The sequence below is a fragment of the Pseudorasbora parva genome, chromosome 4 (genome assembly GCF_024679245.1).
Source record: "Pseudorasbora parva isolate DD20220531a chromosome 4, ASM2467924v1, whole genome shotgun sequence".
Classification (NCBI taxonomy): domain Eukaryota; kingdom Metazoa; phylum Chordata; class Actinopteri; order Cypriniformes; family Gobionidae; genus Pseudorasbora; species Pseudorasbora parva.
The window spans coordinates 44,227,746-44,255,541 of NC_090175.1; the positions used below are offsets into that span (position 1 = coordinate 44,227,746).

A 27,796-nucleotide genomic window follows, 5' to 3' on the forward strand; every position below is an offset into this window, starting at 1 on the left:
TGTCAATCACAAGGGTGTGGAAAAAAAATGTGTCCGACTGCAACTTATACTGTGTGTGAAGAAAATCTCATGTGTTGAATTTAGGCCAAGTTAACACGACAATAATGCATTAACAGTTCAAAAATAGGCAAAGTTAATGCAAGCTCTATTTGACCCTATTAATCACCTATAGTTTAAGCCAGGTTTGCCGTGGTTTTTCTCACCAAACAATATTTGTAGCACGTATCCCCATCCAATAATCACAAAGAGCTTTGTGATAAGAAAAAAACGTTCAAATTATGTCAATTTCATCATGAAATTCAAACAATAAATGCTGTTTTGACGCTCTTAAATGTGACATGTCACGCCTCAGTTCAAGTGGCAGAGCAAAGTCTTTTCTTCCACTTTAATAAAAATTATATCTCGAAAACATGCATGAATACCAGAAGAAATGTTGAAAGATACAGTACAACTTACTGAAAAGAATCATGTTTCATGTAATCTCTTACTCAGTGTTTCAACTGCGGAAGATTAAACAGCTTGTGAACAAAGCATCACTTAACATTTACCTCAGAGTAAAGTTATATCTACATTTAATTAGTTTGCTATTAAAAACACTACAGAGGAGCTTATTTAATATCACACACACACACACGCACGCACGCACGCACGCACGCACGCACGCACGCACGCACGCACGCACGCACGCACGCACGCACGCACGCACACACACACACACACACACACACACACAGACACACACACACCGTTTTATACCGTACAAACCGTATTTTCTATCCCCTTACACTGCCCCTGCCCCTAAACCTACCCATCACAGGAAACATTCTGCATTTTTACTTTCTCAAAAAAAATCATTTAGTATGTTTTTAAGGCCATTTGAATTATGAGGACATTTGATATGTCCTCATAAACCACATTTATAGTGTAATACCAGTGTAATACCCATGTAGTTATACAAATTTGTGTCCTCATAAACTACATAAACAGGCTCACACACACACACACACACACACACACACACACACACACACACACACACACACACACACACACACACACACACATACACACATACACACATACACACACACACACACACACACACACACACACACACACACACACACACACACACACACACACACACACACACACACACACACACACAGTATTTCAACAGTATTTGTTTTCATTTTTGTTAAAGAATAATATGAAATTTTTGTTGACAAAATTAACACACACACCAAAAAAATTCTGTATTAAAAATTCTTCGACATTTCTACATTTTCTAAAGTTCCCAGAATGATGAACAGATCTTTATGAAGTCAGTGGGTTATTACGGTTCACTTCATTAACAGAACAATGTGACAGGTCCATTGTGCAGAGGGAGGTTTTATGTGAAAGGATATTCAGCAGAAGAATAATGTGAGATTCAGCCACAAATTGAGCTTGACTGCTTCCGTGGATGTAACTCTGAAAAAGACAGAAAAAAAAGATGACAAACAAGCAGACAATAGACCTTTCAAGCTCCGCTTTCACAAAGCTGTATCACTGGATACTCCAAAACTATGGCTTTTAGATAAGTAATGCTTTATCATATTTATCATACTGGAAATGCATGAATACACACCACCACTGACTTTTTACTTAAAACGTATAAATAAATACAATCTTAGACGGGGAAATGTCAGATAGAAAATAGCCAGACCATAAGGTCAAAGCAGACGAATGAAAAGAAAACTTGACAATAAGTGATAAGAGATTCAATGGGTCAATGAAAAGAGCACTGAAGCATTCTAACACATCAAGTCATAATGACATCACCTGCTCTCTGGAGTAGAACCACTCTAGATGTAGCACAAACAAAACCTTCATTCATCTGCGGTAGATGAATGTGCAGGATGAACAACGCAGAATGAATGTAGCTTCAACGAAAGACTAAAGTTTCCAGCCTTAAAAGCTTCTAAAACTTATCCTACTCCATGATCTTGACAGATTGAATATGCCGGACTAACTAATAAAAAACTAATTTCATTATCATCAACCTTGAGTCGCTATAAACACAAATTACATTTTTTTTTTACCCCGTGAAACACAAAATGAGAAACTCAGCTGAATGCCCATGCTGCTCTTTTCCATGCAATAAAAATGTAATAATGCAATGTTAGCATTATAGAATGTTTTATAAGTAACACATTAATTCTAAAACAGCACGATCACATGTGAATGCGTATCAATAGAACTAGTGTGCAATCTCATGGAATGTATACTCCAAAATGAGTGGTTCGTGCGTATAATACGGCATAAAGTGTGCATCACATGCACGCGAAAAACTGCGTACCATAGGCACACCAAAACTCATTTAGGCATATATATTCCACAAGATTGCACACTCGTACTATTTATACGCATTTTCGTGAGATCAGGCTCTTCTAAAATCATGTAATAAATTTGTAGAACAGACTGAAATTTAATTTTGAATATGTCCTTTTGTGTTTGATGCAAGCCGGCTCTAGGAACCTATAGAAGTGTGGGCAGGCAGATATCCTGGGTGGGCTTTTTTTTTGGGAGGAGGGTTGGTTGGTCGTATTTTCTCTTTAATTAAAATGTTAACATTTTCCCTTTTCTGCTGTCCAGTGATAATTTGGAAAGAAAACAGAAGCCTTTCGTTTTCGAAGCCAAAGTTTCATGGAAGCCTAATGAATTAAACTTTATTTGCATGGACAGGTAGCCAGGTTAAAACCAGACCATTCTCAGTAGTAACTGAGTAATGGTCTGGCAAAGCTTCATAGACAAACCATTTCCAAAGGGGCATCACCAACAGACGATGATGTAAGCCTATGAAGGGCAACGGAGAAACATCTGAGACAGCATTCTCTGTTTGTGATTTTTCGGGGAAGATGTTGCAATGGCTTCTGATGACTTTTGCTGTTGTTGTAAAAGAAATATGATAATAGCTGGTGTCCACCGCCACTCCATCAACATTTTTGCAAAATTTGGAAAACCTAATAGCATCTCTGACTGACTGAAACATCTCTGATTGACGGTTGAACAGAAAACACCGAGCTCTGATCGCATTTGCCCCCGTTGTAAGGCATTTGTATTGCCATTCGATTTTAAAATAAAATAATATTGAGGAGTCTTTGGATAACGTCTCAGTTACGTATGGTAACCCTCGTTCCCTAAGGGAGGGAACGGAGACGTACGTCAGACCTAGACCGACGAATGGGGATCCCCATTCGTCGGTCTAGTTCTGACGTACGTCGAACGTGACCGACTGAAAGGGAACTGTGTTTCACAAACTTTATTCAAATTCAGCCATTTCAGATGAGTTAGAACATTTTCAGACTTGAGTATAGTTACGCTAGTTATTTATTTACAATTATTCACATGATTACCAGATCTAGTGTGAGGAAATAATCACAGAAAGGCCAGATCGAGAGCTGCTGTGTGTGATAGCACATGATAGGCTTTCATGTAGCTCAAACTGTAGAGCGTGGTGCTAGCAACGCCAAGGTCATGGGTTCGATTCCCAGGGAAAGCAAGAACTGACAAAAATGTAAAATGTGTACCTTAAAATGCAATGTAAGTCGCTTTGGATAAAAGCGTCTGACAAATGCATAAATGTAAATGTAAATCACACTCCCCATCCTCCTCATCAAAGTAGCCGGTGTAATCAACATCTGGTAGCTGAGTGTTGTTCTTTGCTCGGATTTTAACGCAAAGGAAAAGTTTAAATCGATTAAAAAAGACGTGTATTTGACAGCTGATTTGAACGAGTGCTATTCCACAGCAGCATCCATGTTTTTAATGTACAAATTCTGCTTCACCATCACTGTGCTGAGCCCGCCCCAACGTTTCTGATTGGTGCCGCGATTTCGACGGATTAGAAATGGGTTTGAATGGGCTCTTTGCCAGACTACCTGCAGAGCAAATCTAAATTTGCTGGAAGTTTTCTGGGTTTTCCCAGGCTAGTGGACAGGGGCAATTAAATGCAATTTTTCATTCCATTGCGCTACTCTTCTATTGTTTCTAATGTAAACATCACTGTACAGTAGAGTCTAGATGTGTTTGACACTTACGCCCGCATCTCACATCCATACTGTTGTGTATCGAGCATGACGTGGCTTTCTAAAAATGTGGCACAAGTAAAAAAAATAAAAAATAATAAAATAAGCATTTTACAGACCTGCACTGAGGTGTCTTGTATGTGTATGTCTCTTTCTAACCAAGCCCGATCTCACGAAAATGCATATAAATTGTAAGAGTGTGCAAACTCGTGGAATGTATATACCAAAAGGAGTTTTGTGGCGTATTATATGCACGAACCACCCACCCCACCACCTCCAACCTACTCAAGAGCGTTTTGTTTGCACGCCAAGTGCGCATCATATGCACGTGAAAAACTGCGTAGCAAAACTGATTTTGACGTATCCATTCCACGAGATTTCACACTCGTACTATTGATACGCATTACCATGTGATCGTGTTGTTCTAATCGCAAAACGAGTCCAATTTCGATGGCCCTAAACTGATTAAAAGACAAACAGCACATTTTTATTCCAGTGCTGTTATTTAAGCAGTTTGCCTCGTAAATTCAGTTTAACAGCATTAACAGCAATCCAGGTTTCAACTGAACTATGCATATGCATTCTTGCATTTATGTTCTAGCTCTTTCCATAAATGCACATATTAAATTCGTTTTTTATTTATTCTAATTTCAACTTTGCATGAAACAAAAATCAGATCAAAGCTGTATATTCATATTTACAAGATAAATATCCAGGAATACAACTCCTCTTCACACCTTAACAGCACATATATATTTCTGCCCGTTTTCGCCTGTGTGATGTCAGCCTCTGCTTTTCTGCTACAGGCTGAAGTGTGCGAGTATGTAACGTAAAGTCAAGTAAATGTTAAGGGGAAAAAAAGGCTACTGCAAATTATTTTTGTGATTGTTTGGGGCATTCTACAGCCCTTCATCAAACCTTTCAACACAGAGCCCACCTCAGATAATCAATACACAAATCGTAAAACCTACTAAACCACTAAAAACATACTATCTGTTCCTAAATTCTGATTCTGTGGGCTCAGACCACCACTGCCTAGAACCAGCCCCAGTTTTGACAGGAAAAGAAAAAATCAGCTAGTGCACAAATTTAACTTATAAAATCTACAGCTTTAGAAAACACAATGTATTCAATCCTTCTGCTAAGGTTACATAATTACATAGATGTCTAAAGAAGCTGAATATAAATGATAAAATATTAGATTAACTCAAAGTTGAAGAAAACTAATTTCAAGCGAGATGAACACATTCTTTAAGAACAGTATAGGCTACATTTTATATATATATATATATATATATATATATATATATATATATATATATATATATATATATATATATATATATATATATATATATATATATATATATATATATATATATATATATATATATATGAAACAAATCTGGACTGATTTAAACGAAAATCTACTCACACATATATAAAATGCTTTTTATGTTCAGTGACACTAAATACAAAAGAGTCAATAGTCGACTTGAAAGCAGCAATAACAAAATATTGAGGAACTAAACACTGCCATAAACGGATCCTCGATACTCGAGGCTGTTGTCACTTGCGGCATTTCATGTAGAGACAGAAAAAGAGAAAGATATGGAGGGATTGTGAAAAGTAGGGATCCATTAAGAAGAAGATATGAGCAAATAGGCCAGTGCATTCATCACTGTCATGTCACCTGTCGCCTCTGGGTTAACGCATCTGCTAACATTTAAACACAGCCATACTGCTGCACTATTTTCATATGAAAGAGAACGAAATTAGAAGCACTTTCAGCACTAACGCAGAGAGACACAATTTTATTATTCTACTTGTGTACCATATCTGTCATTGGGCATTTGCAACTTAAAAAAAGTAATTTGTTACTTATTTTTACTTTTTACTTATTTATTTGGAAACTTTTTGTTTAGAAGTCATTTATTAATTTTTTTTTTGTTTATTTGTTTGTCATTTTTATTAATATGAGTGAGAGGGGTGATATAAGAAGAAGAAACGTGAACAGAATCAAGAAATAAGATTGAACAAAAAGGCCAAGTCTACAACTGTAATTCACATATTCATTTTAAGTGCCTCTATTATGCTATTTTAAAGTTTCCTAATTAAGTTTTGGTGGTCTCAAACAACAGGTTTACATGCAAGTTCAAAAAACAAATTTTCTCATAATATACATTGCACATCACCACAATGTTCAATGGTTCTCAAACAACTCGGTGGATGAATCAGTCTCTCTGAATCCCTCCTTTCCACGAGCCTACTCTGCTCTGATTGGTCAGCCCAGTCTGTTGTGATTAGTCTACCGTGTACAGTGCATATTTTGGAAACAAGCGGCCATTATCATAACTGAACTCCAGCTCCGTACGGATGCGTTCAAAAGCACAGCGATAGTACACACTGTAAAGATAGTAACGATGATGTTGATTTTACACCAAGCCCAGCGCTAGTCCAAATCACGAAACGACGGCCAATTGCAAAGTTCCGTAAGTGACGTCTACATTCATGATTCACTCACTCTAGAAATTACAATCGACAGTGATAACTAGCATGGGACAAAAATACGGCATGTCAAAATAGATCCGTATCTATTATATATGTATCAGTGTTGCGTGGGTCAATGTATAAACAACCCGCACCCGACCGACGTTTTCAGCCTACTTATTTTTAGCTTTCCTCGCACTGTGTAGAAATAATATTGAATAAACCGTCCCTGGATTGAGACGGTTTCTTCTCGCCTCTATAACACAACCTGTGGAGCTGAATGCTCACTGGCTGCACATGTGCTGAAATGCAGAGGATCCTCCTTGTTAATGTATTTCATAGTAAATTGTGTCTAGTACTATATAAATTACAAAGGGTACAAATGCAATTGGCATCTTTATTTCAAATGACCCGACCGACCGCGACCCAAATATCATTTAAAACACATATTAGGGGCCGGGGCCGGGGCAGGGAGATAGAAAATACGGTTTGTACAGTATACAAACCATTACGCCTATGGAATGTCCCCACATTTCACAAAAACAAACGTGTGTGTGTGTGTGTGTATTGAGTAAAGGTTCAGCACTTCATTTAAGAGAGAGGCAAGATTTTAATATTTTCATTGGTTAAATATTTGCAAAACCCAAAGACAGACATAAAGGGTGACCAAAAGTAATGATTTATGAAAAAAAGAATTATATGGATATATGAGTTTTCGCTCAATATGACAATATGCCATTTGTATGTTCGATTAGTGCCTGCGAACAATAAAACAATAGCTTAATTCAATCACACATAAATGTAGTTAATGAAGTGAACAAAAGAGGTTTACGTGCAGATAAACATTGGAATGAATGAAGAGGTGTAATAAACCAACCGAGAGAATCAGTGAGGACAAGTGTTGCTGTCATTGTGTGGGCAGATATACCCTCATCATACTGTTCATTCATTCAGAGTTGACTTCTGCTCTGGGCTTTGAGGCAATGCTCTAAAGAGCTGATCCAGCGTACCCATAGTGCACTAGGGTTACAGATGCTTCACAGTCAGACTGGCGTCACCATCCAATGAACCATCAAACATCATATTTAGTGATTTGTGTAGGAGCATACATGACTGAATATGATCATTACAGCCGCCTACATGCAATTGTTTTCAAAAGACATTATTTTTGACTCATGCAAAAATTCTACTCCTACACTTTATAAAGTGCACTGTCTGTTAAATGAACGTCCTGGCTTTTGAGGTTGTTTAAAACATGCAAATGTGAACAGTTCACTAGAGTTAAATCATTACACTTTTTTTAAATGTAGCATCTGTTCAATTAGCAAAATAAAACATAAGCCTAAAATACCAGATTCATTACTACCTCTATAGAGGAAGGAGACATAGCTTCTCCCCAAAAAAAAATAATTAAACATAAAAATATGTTTGCTTACATATGGCATGTGTATTTTCATCAATAATTTCACTAAGTATGAGGTCAAGATCAGTGATGCCAGTAACGCGTTACATAGTAACGCGTTACTCTAATCTGACTACTTTTTTCCAGTAACGAGTAATCTAACGCGTTACTATTTCCAAACCAGTAATCAGATTAAAGTTACTTATCCAAGTCACTGTGAGTTACTTTTTTAGTCATTTTCCTTAGTAAAAACCGACAGCTTATCAAAATTCTCAGCCCGGGGGCTGGAGCCGTGTTTTTTATTTATTTATTTTACTTTTTACATTGTTGCAGCCATTAAAATAGTTCAGTTTTGTTTTTAATGTCAAAGTAGTTATTTTTCGTTTCGTTTTTTTATTATCCTATTTTAGAAAATGTTCAGAGCAATTTTTTGTTTGTTAAATTAAAGTTTATATAGGCAAGACAATTCAAGAGTTGGTTTGAGAGACTAGGGTTAACTCACTGGGTCGTCACATAAAAAAAATTAAAACTTTAATTTAATAAACAAAATTTGCTCTAAACATTTTTCTAAATGAACTTAAAAAATAAACGAAACGAAATATAACTACTTTGACATCAAAAACAAAGTAGGCTAGTTATTATACCACCACAAAGGCATTTTTGACGAGCTGAGGCAGGCTGACAGATTAGCCTACTGCTCGCAACGGCGCTCAAAAAAACGAAACGGGCTACACAATCTAAAGAAAAGAAAAAAAGTACATGCAGGTTGTCTTATAGCCTACCTTACACTTCAGCAAAATTAATATAAATCCGATCTTCAGTTCCCGCGGTATATGCTCATTTAACGGAGTTCACATCAAAGCAAAAGATTCTAGCATTTTATTCAGCAGCTCATTTCAAATTCAGAGATCGCAATATGAGAGAGAGCGACCTAAGCACTGGTAAGATCATTAGTCTCATTATTTTATATTGAAGATTATTGTGTTTTGTGTGACTTATTTTAAAGTTTCATTTACGGCCATGCGTTGGCTTGCTTTACTCATTTGCAGCGATGTTGCAGTAGCACCATCATATCTATCTGACTACAACATAACACGCTCTCACACATTTATTTTTTAATTATTTGCCAAAATTTACACATGTGGTTTAAACAACCAGATATATTTACATTTGTCCGGTTTAGTTTGAAATGCTTTCATGCACCTTCTGAATTGGTTTGTTTGAGTGATCGGAATTAAATACGTCTCGAAAGACTCTCGGAAGGCATTTAGGCCAAACGTTACTCCTGGTCATTTCGCAATCAGATAGATAGGCCGACCTGGTCAGAGAAAACGAATGAAGGAACCAGTTGTAAAAAGCCATAACTCTAGCAGCTGCACTGAAGAAACGGACTCTTTAACCCTGCGCAAGCCATATCTTGACAGTGGCGCAAGCTATCATGGTCTCATGTTGTTTCCACCAGCACATCTCACTGTTCATTTTAATTATTAAAATAAATATAAAACGAAGGAGAAGCCTAAAAAAGGGGGCGTAAAAAAGTCGGGGCCGTCAGGCTCAGGCATAAATTCAATAAAGTGTGTTGCCAAAAACGGTTGTCATTTCTATTTTGAGACGGCAGGGGTGTTGTCGGCAACTGCTGAATGTAACTAATAAAGTAACTTGTAATCTAACTTAGTTACTTTTAAAATCAAGTAATCTGTAAAGTAACTAAGTTACTTTTTAAAGGAGTAATCAGTAATCAGTAATCAGATTACTTTTTCAAAGTAACTGTGGCAACACTGGTCAAGATACATTCGCCTATCAACACACTGATGTTGGTGGTGTGAGACAAATGAGAAGCAAATAAAGATGTGCTGAGAATATCAAAAGTAATCGAATAAAGGAAGCGCCACCCTAAGACTTTTCTTTGGGTTCACATGAACAAACCAGCACATTTGAAAGAATATGACATTATATCTCTATAGTGAGTCATTAGGTTTAGCCTTGAAATCCAAAGACAGAAAATGCCTGGGGACACTTCGATAATGGTTTACTGGATTCTCAATAATGCCACTAATTTCCTCCAGAGAAAAACAGACAGTAGTGCCACCAGGAGAATGAATCAGCAGCCGCACTTTTGTGGTTAAAGGCATGAAAAAGTGCCAGTTGACTTCATTCTTCTTTATCTTCCTCTGAGAGAAGAGGGTTTCCCAAAATACTTATCTAAAGCACTTGTGTGACTAGCTTGCAAAAAATCTACTAGATTATTATAGTTGCTCTAGTATTTTGAACTACTATTATTTTTCTATTAATATTGACAGAGCAGTTAACATGTATGAATATGTGGCCAGAGCACCCAAAATTTTTTGGTGGAAATTGCCATCATTTGCTCAAGTACATGCCATTATAAAACAATATGACTTAATTTCTTTCTTTACTCAGTTTTTATTTTATTTTATGCAATAACATGGATCTGAGGCTTTGATGCTTATCACAAAAATCTAACTCTCAAATGAGAATTTAGCTTGTTTCGCAATGGGTAGTTCTAGGAACTTAGTTCTAGGGATTAGCCACCAGGGTGGTTCCTCGAGAATTAATTGTCCCCTAGGACATTTTCCTGATCGCATTCACATCGCCAGTAAAAACTCTGAAGAGTCTCGTGTAGCCATATACTGATGGCAGAAGGTCTGGACTCTATCACAACATTCATTGGTCAAGAACCGCACAAGAGGATGTTTGACTGACATGTTACCTTACCAATCCCAGTTTCTTTTGTTCCGCGTCATGTTTATGATCGTGAAAACAGACAGGCGTCTGTCTATGAATTATTCATTGAAGAAAGTGCAAGTTTACTGCAACAATGGAGCCGTGAACTTCACATACATTTGAAAATCATGTGTTTAGTTATTCCTGGCAAGCGCTCATTGTCACAGTTGTAAACACGACGGTGTTCTTCTTCCATGAGGGTGTTTGACGTCACTGCATTTGTTTCAAGGCAGACCGTTAAAGAACGCAGCACACATGCCTTGCAAACATCCTGCAGAATTCAACCAATCAGATGGCGCATTTAAAACTCCTGAAGTGTTTCCAGAAAAGTGTGCCATATGCATCAGACTATAAAGTGACGTACTGTAATCCGTGCTTGTTGTTGTGCTGAGGACGAGGCAGACATTTATTTGGAAGGCGTAGAGAACGTGAGAGCCTAGGCACAAAGCACTCCCATTCTCCGTCTTCATTAGTTTACAATCTGTTTAACAGCTCAGTCTAAGACGTTATTTGAAAGAACTATACAAAGAAAGCATTTGCCGTGTGGCTGATGCCCAATGTCGCTAGCTGAATAGAAATACATAATAATCATGTTTTGCTAGGTCCCCTCAAAGTTGCGTTGGATTTTCTCCTTAGTGTAAAGGTTCAAAGGTCCACCTATCACTGTTTTCCATGTTTGTAGAGTTTGATCATGGAGTAAATATATAGGCTATAATCTGTGTACACAGCTTTTCAATATATGGCGGTTGCTGGTATTTCATGCGCATTCGTGCATACCGATCAGTGTATACTTACATAACTGGCAGTTCCTATTGTTCTGGGTTAGGCTTCCATCATTAGTTCTAGGATTTTTTAATAGAGATGGCCAGGCACGGGCCAGCAACCAGGCACAGAAATCTTCATTATTTCCACATAAAAAAAATATTTTGACTATAATGTACTGGACTTTTTAGAGCCTATACAATACAACTGAATACAGATAATTTGTACATAATTGTAATTAAGATAGTAGTGAATTACTTCATGGAATACTTAGTGAATTTTAAATTTAAATTTAATTTAAAAATAATAATAAATTGTATTCCTCACCTCCGGGCATGAACGGGCTCACACTATAGCTAAAGTTCACTTGCTGAGTCAGCTTGGTTCTGGTTCTCAAAACCCTGAGTAGCTTATTCCCAATTGTTGTATCTTCATTGATGAAAAATGCAGATTTTTAGATAAATCAAGGAACTCTTCAACAATTCAAAAGTCAAAAGTTTCTTCAAAAGTTTGTCAGTTTCAACTTCAAACTTGCAACCGAAAAAGTAAACACTGGATGTTTAACTTTCTAGTAGTCAAAATAAATAATTGCAAAATTCTATCATACCTAATTTAAATTCAGTACTAAGAAAAAAAAATAGCTTTCTTTTAAATCCCCATGTGCAAGAATGTGAATAAGTCAACAGCATATAAAAAGCAAACATTAAAATGTGTTATTTTATGCTTTATACATGTGACTTTAAATAGTAATGTCATGACATTAAACATTAAACATGAGACATACGATGCATATATTACAAATTCATACATGTTTCGACTTTAATCACTTTTTGCTCATTTCTTAATTGATGACAGAACTGAAGATGAAGTTGGAGTCTCCAGTTTTTTTGTGGTCTTAAAGAGACAGAAACAGCAGTTGTGACCCACAGCCACCCGTGGCCACCCCTTAGCTCCGCCCCTGGTTCTAGGAATTATTAAAAGGATCCTCCGATGAGAAAGCCCCATCCAGATGATTGAGTCAGAACTTGAGAAGCAGATTGGCACAATTTATGAATTAATCATTCAGGGCTGCCTTTCTCAAAAGCATTGAGCGTGAAGTTGATTGTAGAGACCAATGGTGTAATGGTTCTACAGTTTACTCAGGCTTACGATGCTTTTGAGAAACATAGCCAAGAATGGTTTTATGAGCTGTATCAAATCCAAATATTGAACATTTCTAAAGAATGATTTGTACATGAACTGGACATTGCTACTCTACTCATCATGGGCACGCCAAGAATAATTAGAGTAGATGTCAAGATTTTCAGTGAATATCTACTTTCAGGCTATTCCTTACTTAAAGTTATCCTATGGTTTCAGATGATCCAGTAAATAGCACACATGTAATATGAATCATTTGTATGTTGCTTCTGTGTCCTTATTGAGGCTTAAAAAGTCTCCACTCATCATCATTTACCGTCATGGAAAACAATAACCAGCACGATTCTTCACTATTTTTTGTGTGAGTCATGCAGGTTTAGAACAACATGCTGGCGATTAAATCAATATGAATCCCTTTTAATCCAATCATAAATCAGTTCATGAATTTTACCACATGACACATATTAAATATATTAGAAGTTAAAATATGCATATTTGAAGCTCCGTTTAAAATGCAAGATTAAAATTCTAGAGTTTCTGGCTCCCAGCAGTACATGTGGAGACGCAGAGAAGTTTGATCCCAACTCCAGATAAAATGCTCTGAATTCTGCATGTGGAATTTTCAAATTAGGACAGATCATTAGAGTGCCGAATTAATGTGAGTATTCCTTTGGATATAGGGGTTCAGAACTGTCCCATGCAGCAATCACTCTGATTCGCATGGAGTTTCATCTCAGCCCACATTGAAATTCTCTTATTGAAAAACGATGTATCTAGCTCAAATGATATTGATGCCTTTTTATTGTGCTCCTCTCAAAATAACAAATTCTCACAATCAGCTACATAAAACGTTTTCCCACGACCCATGCAACTGTTCCCAATAAACAACATTACATATTTCATCACCATGTTTTTTTTTTAGCCCTTTCCTTTTTTATTCCCTTCATTTTCCACTCGAATGGCTTTGTGAAACAATGCAAAGCTCTTACTCAAAACGCCAGAGGAACATGCATAGCACATTAGGGCAGTGACACAAATTCGAAAAGTATATTGCAGTTGTGCACAATAGTTGCAATGAAAAATACTGTAATACTGGCCCTTCCAATTGATCTGATGAATTGGCCATTACAGTATGTGCTCTCGTTCCTTATGGGGAAATAGCTGCAGTTGAGTGTGAGTAGGGAGGAATACGTTTAATGCTCAGCACTATAATTGGACAATGAATATATGTGTTATTCAATTAGGGATTCAGAACACATTTGGAAATTGATGGTTAGAGACAATCATGGCTGACGGAAGGTCGAAAATATCAGATGTCAATATGTCTTTGCGCGTTGAAGTGCCCTTAACATGAAGCCGTTATGGATGAATTTGTCTTGAGCTTTGATGAGAACTCTGTTTCCTTTCCTCCTGAGTAAAAATTTATGAGATTCTGGATATTAGCCCCTTGTACCCTAACATGGTACACTCTATGGCATATCATCTGTGGTTTTAAACTTTTGAATTTCACACTTAACTGCTGTAATATATGTGATAGGTTATTTCAGGATCCCAATCGTCAAAGCGATAGACAATTAGCATATAGCATGTAGTTTAGATTGGGAGCATGGTTCTGTTCTGAAGAAGAACTCCCTTCGCATCCATGCAGCCTAGCATGGATAAGAACAGGGAGAGCAGTTATAACCCCCACCCTAAACAGAAAACAGAACAGAAGCAACAATGTATTGCAGATAGCATTAATGTCAATATGAAAGGGATCCTTCACCGCTTTTTCATATTAAACTATGTTATTCCCTTAACTAAGTCTCTCGTCTGACTCGCAGTGACGATCTGATAGCATTTAGCTTAGCCCACTAAGCCCAGTTCATTCATTAGGTACCAAACAGAGATCAAGTTAGACGCGACCAAACACCTCCATGTTTCCCCTATTTAAATACAGTTACACGAATAGCTGAACGACCAAGTATGTTGACACAAAATAAAACATGGCACTTTTCTAAGCGGTTTTAAAAGGAGAACTATAATGTATGGCAGAATAACACTTCTGAGAATACTTCGACTTGGCGCAGTAAAAAGTCCCGGCTAAAAAAATACTCCCTCACAGGGAGATGTGAGGGAGGATTTTTGGAATGTCACCACGCGTCAGAGCGATTAAGTGCACACACTGAGAGGAGAGAGATATGTATCAACTTGTCTTAAGGGAATAATATAGTTTAATATGGAAAAGCGGTGGAGTTTATATCCCTTTAAAATTCAGGAATTTAGTCTGATTCAGGAGGAATCAGTTGCCAAACCCTAACTGATGAGTGGAGGAGCTGGGGATGGAGGAGGGTAATTAGCTCTGGAGAAACACGACAGCAGCTGATAGTACTGATGGGGCTTATCTATGCATGCAGTGATGGGCATCATATTCCTATAGGTAGACGTGATCAGCAGACAGTCAACTGATGCGAGCTTGACTAATGTGCTATACGCGGGATTTATAACCACAAAAGACAAATCTTCTGCTTTAGGGACGTACAATCACCTAATAGGTTTGATGTAGCAACCTTTTCAAATCATTTGCGCCTGTGTCTTATTTTTTTTTTATTTTTTTTTTTACCCCTCACTGTTTTAAGGCTTTACTATTAAAGGTCAAAGGAATGAGTCAGTGATGGAGATAAATGAAAAGTCAACAATGCAGAAAAAGAGAAAGAGAGTGGGAAGAGAGAGCGAATGAGTGATAGAGAATGAGAGGGAGGGAGAGAGAGAGAGAGAGAAGGTAAAAAAATGGTTTGCTTTAGAGCACAAGTGGGATATTAATTATACATTACTGCTTACGAAGGAAGTTCAGCAAATTTCACAAAGAACCCATTAATTTTCTGTCTATTTTTAATGATGCCAATGAGCATTTGCAAAACACAAAAAACACTCATGAGAGAGCAAAATACATCCTACTCGTATGAAAGAAAGTAGTTGAAGTTCTCTGGCCTGGTTTAATTATCCGTGTTTTTTTACTACCTACTACTACTATGAGAAAAACAAACAGCACCCTATTGAATTCTATGGTTTTACGTATCAGGACATAAAAAATCATCTGGCCCTTGGCAGGTCTTAGCATTAGGTAACTACAATCTCACATGACATATTACACTGTATCGTTATTTATTTAACAAAAATTAGGCCATAATGGAAAAGCCGTGGATGACAAACTAAGTACACCCTTACTGCTTCCATAGGAAGGAACAGGGTAAGCAGCAGTCAGGCGAAGGGTTAGCCATTTCCAAACAAGTCCATTAATCTACAGTAAAGAAGATTATTCACAAGTGGAAAACATTCAATACAATTGTGGATGTCCCAGCAAATTCATCACAGGGTAAGACCGTGCAATAATCAGAGAAATCACGAAAAACCCATGAACTAGACAGGGTAAACCCAGCCTGATCTGCCCTCGATTTGATTTCACCCGGCAGCTCAGTCTGGAAACCTGTACATTCATTTCTACTGCTTTCTGTTACACTTTTGCAGGAACTAATCACAGGCTGGCTTATCCACTACTGGCGGGTTTAACACAATGACAGATAGAGAAACGATGGGTTGTCACCCGTTGATCACGCCTCTTGTGGTCTGATTGGTTGAAGGACTATCCAACTGCTTACAGAGTCATTCAAATAATGTCTGTTTGATCACAACTCTCATGCAGTAGAAAATACAGAGCAGACGCCACAGACCAATGTTCAATCTTAATTATTGCTTGGTCTCGTGATAGCCAGACAACCCATGGTCTATACCTCAGACTCTACTGGCCTCAGTTAACATAAAGTTCATGGCAGTACAATAATAATAATAATAATAATAATAATAATAATAATAATAATAATAATAATAAAAAAGGGGGACAAGTATGGCATGTTTGGAAGGGTTGCCAGGAGAGAGCTTCTTCAATCAATAAAGAACATGGCAGCATGGCTTAGGTTGCATCTCAAAAACCATCCAGACTTCTGGAACTTTACTGGAATGTCCTTTGGACATACATGGCCAAAGTGGAGATGTTTAGCCATAATGCAAAGAGCTAACTTAAATGAAAACTAAACACACCATATCAGCAAAAAACCCTCATAACAACTGTGTGGTGGAGGGCTAATGATTTGGGCTTGTTTTGCAGCCACAGGGCCTGGGCATCTTGCAGTCGACCATGAACTACTCTGTATACCAAAGTATTCTAGATTCAAATGAGAGGTCATCTCACTGTCCAACAGCTAATGCTTGGATGGTATTGGGTCATGCAACAGGAAATGATCCCAAGCACACCAGCAAATCTACACCAGAATGGCTGAAAAAGTAAAGAATCAAGGTGTTGCATTGGCCCAGTCAAAGTCAAGACCTCAACCCGACTAAAATGTTGCGGCAGGACCTTAAAGGTGCACTATGTAACTTTCCGTTCACTGGAGGGTGCCTATTCTAAACAAAGGCGTAGTTTGATGACACTAGTGTGAGCGCAGTATCTTGGGACATGTGGTCTTCACCTCACAGCCGGTGGAAAATATGACTCGGGCAGAAATCATGTTGATGGATACAGTTATTAACGTTACTGTAGTCTAAAGCAGAGCAGGGCCGAGTGTTGTGGAGCTGAGCACGGCCGCTGGAGCGATTGTTATCCAAACACACGGCTCGCGAGTACCGGGCCTTTTATTTTGACGGGACGGGACACAGTCGCCAGGCTTCCGCTTTTTCTGGTCATGATTATAAGGTAAAGCAGCTCTGTTTATCATATTAGAAACATTTAAGTGTGTTTAAAATTATGTTATGACGTGTGCGTTCGCTCGGCGCTGCTGTGATATGTTCACACTGCTAAGAGAAAAGCGCTTCTGCAGAATAAAACCGAGGGCAACACAGACATGACGCGGTTGACAGGCGACTCGCTCAAACGCTATGCTGAAACTTCCCAGTCCTTAGTTAAAATAGCAATTTTCTCACAATTTACAAATCGTTGGAAACATTTGGGATATTGTACAGTATGGGATAATACTCAACTGAACAAAATATATAACACTGGCCTAGTGTTTTTTGATATTTTACTGCAAAAATACTACATAGTGCACCTTTAAGAGAGCGTTGCATAAACAAATCTCAATGAACTGAAGCAACGTTGTAAAGACGAGTGCGACAAAATTCCTCCAGACTGAACTGATAACAGAATGCTGTCTTTTTACATTAAAATAGTCAGGGGTATTACATTTAAGCTTTATAAAAATCCTTAAAAAGATAGACTGGAAAACTGGGTTTACTTTTAATTAATTAAAATCTAATACAAGATCTTATATTTTGCAAGAAATGAATACCTTTTTTTTTTGTCAAGCAAGGGTGCGTTTAATTTATTAAAAGTGAAAGTAAAGACATTAAATAATGTTACAAAATATTTCTGTTTTTAAACCCAGAAATAAAGAAAAAATATATTTATATAATAAAACAGCAAAGTTAGTTTAATTTGTAATACTATTACTGTGTTTTCCCTGTATTTTGCTGCCTTGGTGAGCATAAGAGACTTTCAGAAAAAAAAAAAATTCTCACTAAATGCACGAACTATTGATCAGTAGGGAATCATATAGAACAGTAGCAGCTTGTCAGTGAAGGCACAGCCTACCCACAAAGAGTTGAAAATGGAAAAAGGACAATTTAATGTTGATAAAAGTCCCAGTTATTCATTTCATTTCATGTCTCACATCCATTTAAAAGGACAGACGGATGGATTTTTGCTTCAAGTGATAGGTTAGGTGAGTAAAATGATATAGATTTTGATTTCAGGTGTCATTATTACTATTTTTCTGTCTAAAAGTGACCAAGCAGTTAAAAAGATGCTTGTGCATCCTCAATTTTGAAACCCACCAGCTGCCACTGATATAGAATTAGCATTTTACACTTAAGAAGAGCTGAAAAAAGCAAGCCTTTTTGTAATTTCTTCTTTGAACCAAAACATTAGTTTAATTTTGTATCACTCATTTATTCATGAATTGATTAAGACAGTGTCATAATTTAGCTGCAGCAACCTATTTAGTTACATTTTATTGGATAAAACAGGATATAGAATGTAATACTTCTGATTAATGCCTGAGACACTATAGCTGAACTGTGGGCAGAAAAAGCATAAATACACTCTGGATACGAACAATCCGTTGCTAAGATTTGTGCAAAGTGCACCCTGGTGTATCAGGCACTCCAGCAATTATCAAAATCAATCGGAAAGCTGTATAAAAATGATTGACGGGCAGTGTTTGGCCATGGGCAGCCAGCTAAAGAGCCCTTACATAGGCAGTTAAGTCCTTGCTTTTTGAGTGTGTGTGTTTTGCTTGCAAAATAGCCCCCAAAAAGGTCAGGGTATTTTTTTTAGACATTTCATGCATCATCAGTTTTGTACCATTGCTTAAATCGTGCCAACAACCAAAGCATTCGCTCAAGTGCAGTGGCCGTTTTCTTCCCTCTGTATTTCATCATAAAACCACATTAAAAGGAGCATTTGCTATGAAGCAAAAATCCAGTCACTCAGGTTTGAATGCGCAGTACGTAGCTGGGAGCATTTATGGGGCTTTTGAGGAATTTTGCGTTTTCTGCAGGCAGATTGAATTTTTACTCGGTGTGAGAGCAACCTTTCATTACCCCTACACTGTCATCAAGCATTACATCTCCACTCACTCAATTGTTGGTGATGCGCTGGCCCTGCAGTTGCTCAGTGTTGGCATCACCACGAGTTTAGTCCCCCTGAGGCCTGTCACTCCTTCCAATGAGTTTCAGTCTGGGTTTAAAAGAGCTGGGTTGGGTGTATGTTGACGGTGGATTTAATGCGTTGACTTCGAGTGAACAGTTTTGCACTTATATGCCGTTTATAAGATCTAAGACATTCGCAAATTAAGAGTACACGCCGTCCTGCACAATATGTTGTGTATATTGCGTTCCAGCCGGTTCTGTGTGAATAGTAGACATCTCTCCCATGAAATGAGCACTCTTTTTGGGGTGGAGTGGTTTTCATTCAGATCAATTTGTCTGGAGCGCCAGCTCATCAGCGGGCTGCTCTGAGAGGCACTTGGATACAGGCTGGCTGACAGCCAGAGAATAAGCCGCACACTATGAAGGGAACGGAATCAGTACTTATAGGGGTGTAAATATTTGCTTTGACAATTTTTCAAACTGAATGTACAGAAAAAAAAAGTTATTTGTGCATGTGAGTTACCCACATGCCACTCAAAGCCTGTTCAACTTTTTTTTTTTTTTTTTTTGAGCACAAAGGTGCATTTTGAAGAAGTGGATCAATCTAGAATGAAACGATCAAACCTTGATCAAGTGATTAATTACAACATCCAAATCCTGATAATGATTCATGCACAATGCAATAATAGCTATATTTCCACCCAAAGTCGTCAATTTAATTTGTGCGCAAAAATAGAAATATCGTATAAAACATTTCAGAGTTAAGCTGCGTTTTCATACCAAGTTCAAGAGAACCAAATCGAGGCATGTTATCTTGCTTTCGGATGCCTGGTATTTGGGAACGCAATCATGTGAGACACTAGTGGGAGATCATTATATCGAATCATTCTGATGACAGATTTTGGCTCAGGCATTTCAGAATGATCAAACCAACATTTGAGATGCTGTGCAATGAAATTGGCCTGCTGGTTTGTAGAGTTATACAATCACATCACTGTTGAGGCAATGTCCGTTTTTGTTTGCAGAGTATCAAGGGATTTATTCAGTAAAAGTGTTTCCATTGTAGTTTATGTACACGTCTTCATATACTGTAAAAAATATTGTTGGTTTAACTTAAAAAAGTAAGTAACCTGGTTGCCTTCAAATTTTGAGTTCATTAAAATTAAACATTTGAGTTTTAATAAATAGAAACTCAAAAACTACATAAAACGTGATAAATCATGAAATTAGCACAATTTGGCATACTTCACTGCGTCTTCACAAATAACACACACACACAATTACCAAATATGCTTACAAAATATTTTAATAATATTTAAATAAAGGTTGTTAATTCTTAAAAATGTTCATTGCATCAACTCAATTTTTTAATTTCAATGAACTCAAAACTTTAAGGCAACCAGGTAACTTTTTTTTTTTTTCCTTTCTTTTTTTTACAGTGTGTGGGATAAGAACAAAAAAAAAAAAAAAAAAAAAAAAACCTGTATCCGCCCCAATTGAGCGCATATGTTTTATGTGTGCATTTTTAGAATTTTTTTAATTATTCACATACTTCCAGCAATAAATTAAAAAAAAATTGTGCATACAAATAGGCGGATGGAAACATAGTGAACAAGGTCGATATCAAATTACGCAATACATTTTTGTCTGTCACTATCATATGACTTCAGAAGATTTAGAACAAAGTGCATTTATTGCCTGGACACTTTTTTTTTGTAAATTCGTAACTTTTATGTAATAATAATTAATATTCATTATTTAATAATTAATCTTAACATATATTATTTCTTTTTTTACTCCATGAAGGAAAGTCATACAGGTTTTTTTTAATAAGGCAATGGATCAAAATCCGGAACCCTGTTACAATTCTATTATTTATTTGAACTATTTGAGCATGATTAAAGCTACACTGTGTAACCTTTTTAGTTTATTCTTAGCTAAAAACACTTTGTTCTTTCACAAATATATGTGCTCATTAAAGGGGGGGTGAAGCACTCAGTTTCAGTCAAATCTCATGTCAATCTTGAGTACCTATAGAGTAGTATTGCATCCTTCATATCTCCGAAAAGTCTTTAGTTTTATTATATTTATAAAAGAAATATGGGCTGTACCGAGTCTTTCCCAGTTTATGAGGACATGATTCGGTTTATGGACTATTGTATACGACTAAACCTTAGCAGTAGTAAGCAAAACGGTTTTGCACGTCAGATTTGTATAACGTTATACATAGAACAACAATGGAGTAACCGTTAGCGCATTTGAATGACGAAGCACGCGATAGTGTCGTTTACTGATGTTTACTTACGCGACGATAGCCAAAAGCACAGACATTTGAAGCAGTTTTACTCACTGGCTGCTTCCAAAGCAGGACCGAACCTTTATCGCTGGGACTGCTCCGTCAAAAACACACTTCTTTGGTATGATTTGCTGAAGTCCTGTAACAGCAGTGACCATGGAAATCCGCGATGTTGTGAAGCTTCCCGTCATTTCTGAGTTCAAATCGGTTCAAATGCAGCGCTGCCTTCTCGGAATGCTGTGCTGAAGCGTTGAAGTCGCTTGATGTCACCCATAGGAATAAAACGGAGCGCGGCGCGCGACATAAGTGTTCACGGACGACTGGATCTGCACCTGAGAGTGTTTATGGGCGTGCATTTCCTCTCTCGCTCTAGTCACGCGCGCGCACCCTACCGGGAGAAGAGCCCGTACCGCCCATAAAAGGACCTTCCGCTCTTATTAACGTCAAGTCGAGCCATACTCGAAAAAAACTCTCCGAAACTTGTGAGAAACCGGAAGGAGTATTTTTGACAAAGAAATACTCCATCAAACGTCCAACATTAGTTTGTGAAACTTTGTCTACAGTATGTTTAGGATGGGAATCCAAGTCTTTAACAGTGTAAAAAGCTCAGTATGCATGAAACAGCATTTCAACCCCCCCTTTAATGTATACTTCTTTCAAGTTATAAAGTATTCTCGTAAGTTTATAATATGCCATTGTAAATACATACGGGTGAGGGGTTTGAATGCTGGTCGCCATTTTGCCCCTCCATCTTGAAAGTACATTAGCCAAAGAGGGACATACCCGTAAATTCAAGCTTCGCTTTTCACATTTTAACACTTGATGGCACCGTGTCTAATGTGAAGAGGGGGATTGCCATGTTAATCTTGGACTAAATCGGCCACCGTAGGAGTTAAAACGAAATCAGAATTGAGAGGAACAGAAACTATTATTTCCTGGATGGTCATATACCTTTTCACCGCTAGATGGGGGAAAATATCACACTGTGTAGCTTTAATAATTATTCTCAAAACTATGTGTAAAAACATAAAACAGTCAAAATAGATTAAAATCTACATTTTACTGAGTATAGGTAAAAATTATATTTTGGATAAGGCACCATTCATAAATTTACAACTATACTCCATAAGACTATAGTTATCTATGCATTTAATTTTCATTGCCAGATTAATGCACTGTGATTCATATGCGCTTCAAGCACAACGCAAGCACTTTCTGAAGAATGCATCAACAACCTCCAACACGGGCTGATGCTTACATAATCAAAACACATAATCAGGATATTCAAAACACTTGTAAACACACTCAGCCGTTCGTTCTCCACCGTTTTCAGTCCAGCTGGATGTGGCAGGGCAAACAGCCTTCCGGAGTGTGTAAAATAAGGCTGCCAGCACAAGTTAGAGAAAGAGTTTTCAAGCCTGTCAAAAGAATTCTCAAGCTTATGGACAGGGGGATACCAAAAACCTTAGCAGCCAACGGCAACCCTTCAGCACAACCGTGTGGCGCCTAACAAGCTCAGGAAAGAGTTGCTTTGCGCGGAGCAAGACAGATACTCCTAGACAGGACGAGAGGGTGCTGATTTCATCATATAGGACAAGCCATTAGACATCTTAGACATCATTAGAGGCATCTGGGTTAGACAGCAACAAATCAGTAATTCCCTGCTACAGCTAAAAGCATAATTACTTCACTGCTTTATAAGCACTGCTTTTGACGTGAGCTAATTATTACAACTAATAAACCATTTTAAATAATTTAACTATCACTTAATGGACAAATATGACATATATGAGGTTTGGCAATAGACAGCGTGTCTTGCTTCCTTCCATTGTATAAAAATAAAGCTATAATATCCCAGTAAAGGTTGGTGCCAGTTAAGTCCTTCGGAGCCCAAGTCTGCACTGTAGTTATACTGCCATTCCCATACTCCCATTCCCAAAGACTCAATCGCAAACACCGCTGTCAATCACAACATTACACACCATCTTTATTTCATCACATATCTAACTAAACCAAATTTATCGGGGAAATAAACATTTTAACATAGGCCTGCATGATCAGAACGTAAAATAACAGAAAAATCTATTGAAAAAAATTATGTTTTAAAGGCGTCAGGAATATTCTATATTTTTCAAATAGAATATTATTATATATTATATATTTCAGAGCTAAAAACTTCGTTGTTAGTATAAAAGAAAAGCTTTTATAGACACCAGGGCCAGAAAACGAGGCTCTCAAATCAATGACGTATTAGAAGGGTGAAACGCCGCCTCTATGTGTGACGCTGACTCTGTAGCCCCGCCCACCGACTTGTGGAGCTAAACTGATCGCGTTACTGAGCAATAGACACGCCGAAGATAGCAAGATAATCATTTGTAAACGAGATACAGACACTGGATTTGCAGACATATTGAGATTAAAACACAATGCTGTGCCTTCTATATTGGATACGACGGGAATGGTGCAGCACACTTTAGTAAACATGTTTTTTATATGCGATGGTATTGCATTGTTACAGATCGTATTGATTATGTGTATGTGATGTCTGATGTGTCTAACAAAGCATTTTGGCACACTGTCACAGGCTGGAATCCCTTCTTTGTTGGTTCATTGCGATTCGGGTTCAAACTCCCAGGGCCCGCAAAGCCAATCGTCCCAGGGCTATGTGTTTTCCAGACGGGCTACCAAAACACAAGCCCGTCGGCAGGCCGGTGAATCTTAAATAGTGAAATAACATTCACTTCTTGATCTCTGTTGTGTATGAAGAGCGCACACGCAAACGTGTGTGTGGTTCGCGCTTATATCCACCAATCGGGCTGGCCAAGTAATAAAAAAATCAATCAATCAATCACGGGTGGATGAGAGATAAATCATTGTGTTTGTTGGATAAATACGTTTTTAGAGACCTGTAAGAGCATCATTCCGATTGCAGCTTTCAAAACAATCCCTCCCTCACGTGAACTGACAGGGGAGCTGAAGCTCATTAAATATGCAAATCTTCTCCAATCCTAGCCGCGGGCGTTTACTTCCAAGTCTTCAGTGCGGCACATCCATCAAAACATAGCGTTTTGGAGAGAGCCTCAAAACCAGTGTAGAAAATAAACTATTACTTATTAGTTATAATGTTTTTGAATGTAAAAACCATGCAGATGTCACAAGTTGACCTCAGGCAACAGTGTATATATATATATATATATATATATATATATATATATATATAACAGTTCATGACACCTTTAAATGTAACTGGATTTTTTGTTTGGCTCCAAATTCATTTGATTACAAGAAGAGGGCAGGGTTTAAAATCTATACTGCAGCCAGCCACCCAGGGGGCGACTCACTTTTCAGGACTTGAGCAGCACACTGAGAAAAGTCTCGCTTCAGTCTGTGGTGGACATCCAACCCGGCCCAAATCTAAGTGTGACTCCAGAAGCCAAGCCAATGTCCAAAGCAGTTCAACGAAAACTTGGCCCAACAGCTAAGAACCTTTTCAAAAACCTACGTCCAACAAATCAAGTTTTCGGGCAGAACGGAAATAGGGAGTCACAAGGTGACGTATTGGACACGGCGTAGCTCCTGATGTCACACTTGGATGACTTGGATGTGGGCAGAGTTGGATGTCCACTGGAGACTGCAGCACACCCTACTTGGATACACTTGGGTTTTGCTGGTACAGTGCCCCTGCTGGTACATACCGTAACTACAACTTATAGGGACATCATTCTTCATAAAAAAATTGCCAGACAATGGATCTGACTGGACAATTAAAGTTTGAAACATGTTACATGAAAAAGGGTAGGTAAAAGGAATGACAAAGAAATAGTCTGGATTTAATATAAGTTATGCTAAAATTGATAGCGAAACAATAGTAAAAACTGGATAAATGTATGCTTTAAAAGCAGAAATGCAATGCTTATAATTGAATAAAAGCACTTAAATTGATTCTTATGTTAAAACTTGAGTATTATTTGAGCTGTAAAGCTGTACTTGTAATTCTGGTAGTCATCTTAGGGTTTTAGGTGTACATCGTTATGGAGTAGTAAAATATATATAATATAATTTAAAGTATAATTTCACACAGAAAAGATTATCAAGCATTTTTTTCTTCATATTAAAATCATGCAAATTGTTTAAGTTTTATGAATCAGCGAGTACTTTGTTTTTGGATTGAACTGATTAACTTTCCAGATCTTGAACTCAGATCTTTGGAGTTAAGTTTTGCAAAATTATTATTTGTGGTAATCAACATTATAGCAACAGGTGCCATTGTCCGTGCTTAAATTGCCGTTGTCTTGTTTTGACCAACATTTGAGTCAAATATGGACAAACTCAGCCTTTGGGTTACATTTTTTAATTAATTTTTAACCCAACGGTTGGGTTTGTCCATATATGAACCCCGTTTGGGTTAAAACAACCCAGCCTTTTTTTAGAGTGTATATTGACCTTTGATATGATTATTCCTTTAACTACTTCTCTACTAACCGCATCCAGTAACATCTCCACCACAAACCCAACATGAATGTTTTACACATCTTTACAATGCCTTAAAATAACAGCTATAAATAGACCACCTATCGACCGCATTATGTGCTGGATACAAATAGACGACACCGAACACCATGGAAACGGATGAATGTCAAAAACAAAAAAAAAACAAAACGTTTTTTGTTGGATACTGACCAGCTGTGAGAGGTCACAGTGGCAGACAGTCTGGAGTCCTCCAGACTGGATCTGACTGACGGCTCGCGCTGATACCAATGGAGAATCAACAATGAGACTCAATGAAGAAAAAAAGAAAAGAAACAATGCTGCCTTCCAAACAGGTAATACACACAACGAGGCTGCTTGTTTAGAAATAAAACCTTTGCTTGAAGTGTTTTGTGGTTATTTATGTACCATTCATTAGCTGTCACAAATAAAATGAGAAAAGTTAACCATAAAAAACTTCTTCAGCCAGAAAGTCCTGCTGGCAAAATGGAAGATTGGCGTCAACGTGATTAATTCACAGTTAATCTGCCTTTCCTTCTCCTATTTGTTATTTTCCTTTTGGCTTTCTTTATTATTCTTCTCCGCAGGTCTCTTGTTTCAGCTGTAATTAAAGCTCCCATTTGCTATACAGATTCATTTTTATTGCTACATTCCCTCTGCATCAGCGAGTACAGAAAAAAACTAAACAACAACAAAAAAAAAAAGACCAACAAAACCGGTCGCCAGGAAGAGCTCTTGAAACATTTCTGCCTCAAGTGCAACATTTATTTAATGCTCCAGTTCACAGTTCAATTCAGTTAATAAAGACTCCCCAGCAAAGTTTCGTCCAAGCTAAAAGCCAAAATATTTGCGTAGATGTAATAAAAGTGACAACACGCTGGAAGGGAAGGACAGATGATTTACCTCTTACTGTTGGTAGATACAGAGAGGCTGCAAGAGTTCATTAAGGAATTGTGGGAAATGAAAATGGGTAACTGAAGCAAGACTAATGCGGGCAGAGGAGCTGGCATCTTCAGGTGACTTTGAAAGAGAGCACCGAATATACGTGATCAAGTCCTCAAAGAAGGATCGAGAGAGAAACTTTTTAAAAGTTCAGGCCAAACACTAGAGAATTAACCTCTTTCTGGTCCAGTAATTTGATTGGTCAAGCAATTTGCATCACTCAACTTGTCTGTGTTAACATTCCAAACCAGTGTTTGTGCGCGGTGTGAAGTGACTTTATACTTTATCATGGAGAAACAACGTTTTTAAAGAGAAAAAAAGTCTCACTAATGACTTGACCATAGTGAATCATTCAAACGGGAATAATGCTGGTACTTTGGGATAAAAATGTGTTAAACCATTTATCATTTATCAAAAGCACATTTATTTCGACTGATACGCTGTATCAGTACAATTTAAAGCATTTCATGACAAATAACCCAGAGTGCCTTTTACCTGGACTTTTTTTATTCAATTAATTTAAACTAATTATTTTTAAATAAATGCCTTTATAGCATTGTATTAAAACCAGGGACATGTTGAGAATTGCTCAGCTGGCTTAGAGCGTGTTCATCCTGAGTATCAACACAGCAGGTGTCTGTTTGTGTGTGTGTGTGTTGTGTGTGAGAGTGATCTATCCTAAGGTGCAAAACCATGAGTAGATGCATTGCTTCACCTCAAATTTCCTCGCCATTTCGTCAGTAAGCAGTCAGATGCTTTCATTATCAAAACAACCTTCTA

The 27,796-nt window shown here is 37.6% G+C and overlaps 1 protein-coding gene across 1 annotated transcript in view; it reads right to left on the reverse strand.

The window, feature by feature from the left end:
• The window catches only part of tusc3 (tumor suppressor candidate 3), a 133,498-nt gene that overhangs the window by 29,977 nt on the left and 75,725 nt on the right, over positions 1-27,796 (reverse strand). Inside the window, exon 7 of the mRNA XM_067441926.1 lies at positions 1,408-1,473. Within this exon, the coding sequence (XP_067298027.1) occupies positions 1,408-1,473 (66 nt within the window). The remainder of the gene's footprint in view (positions 1-1,407; positions 1,474-27,796) is intronic.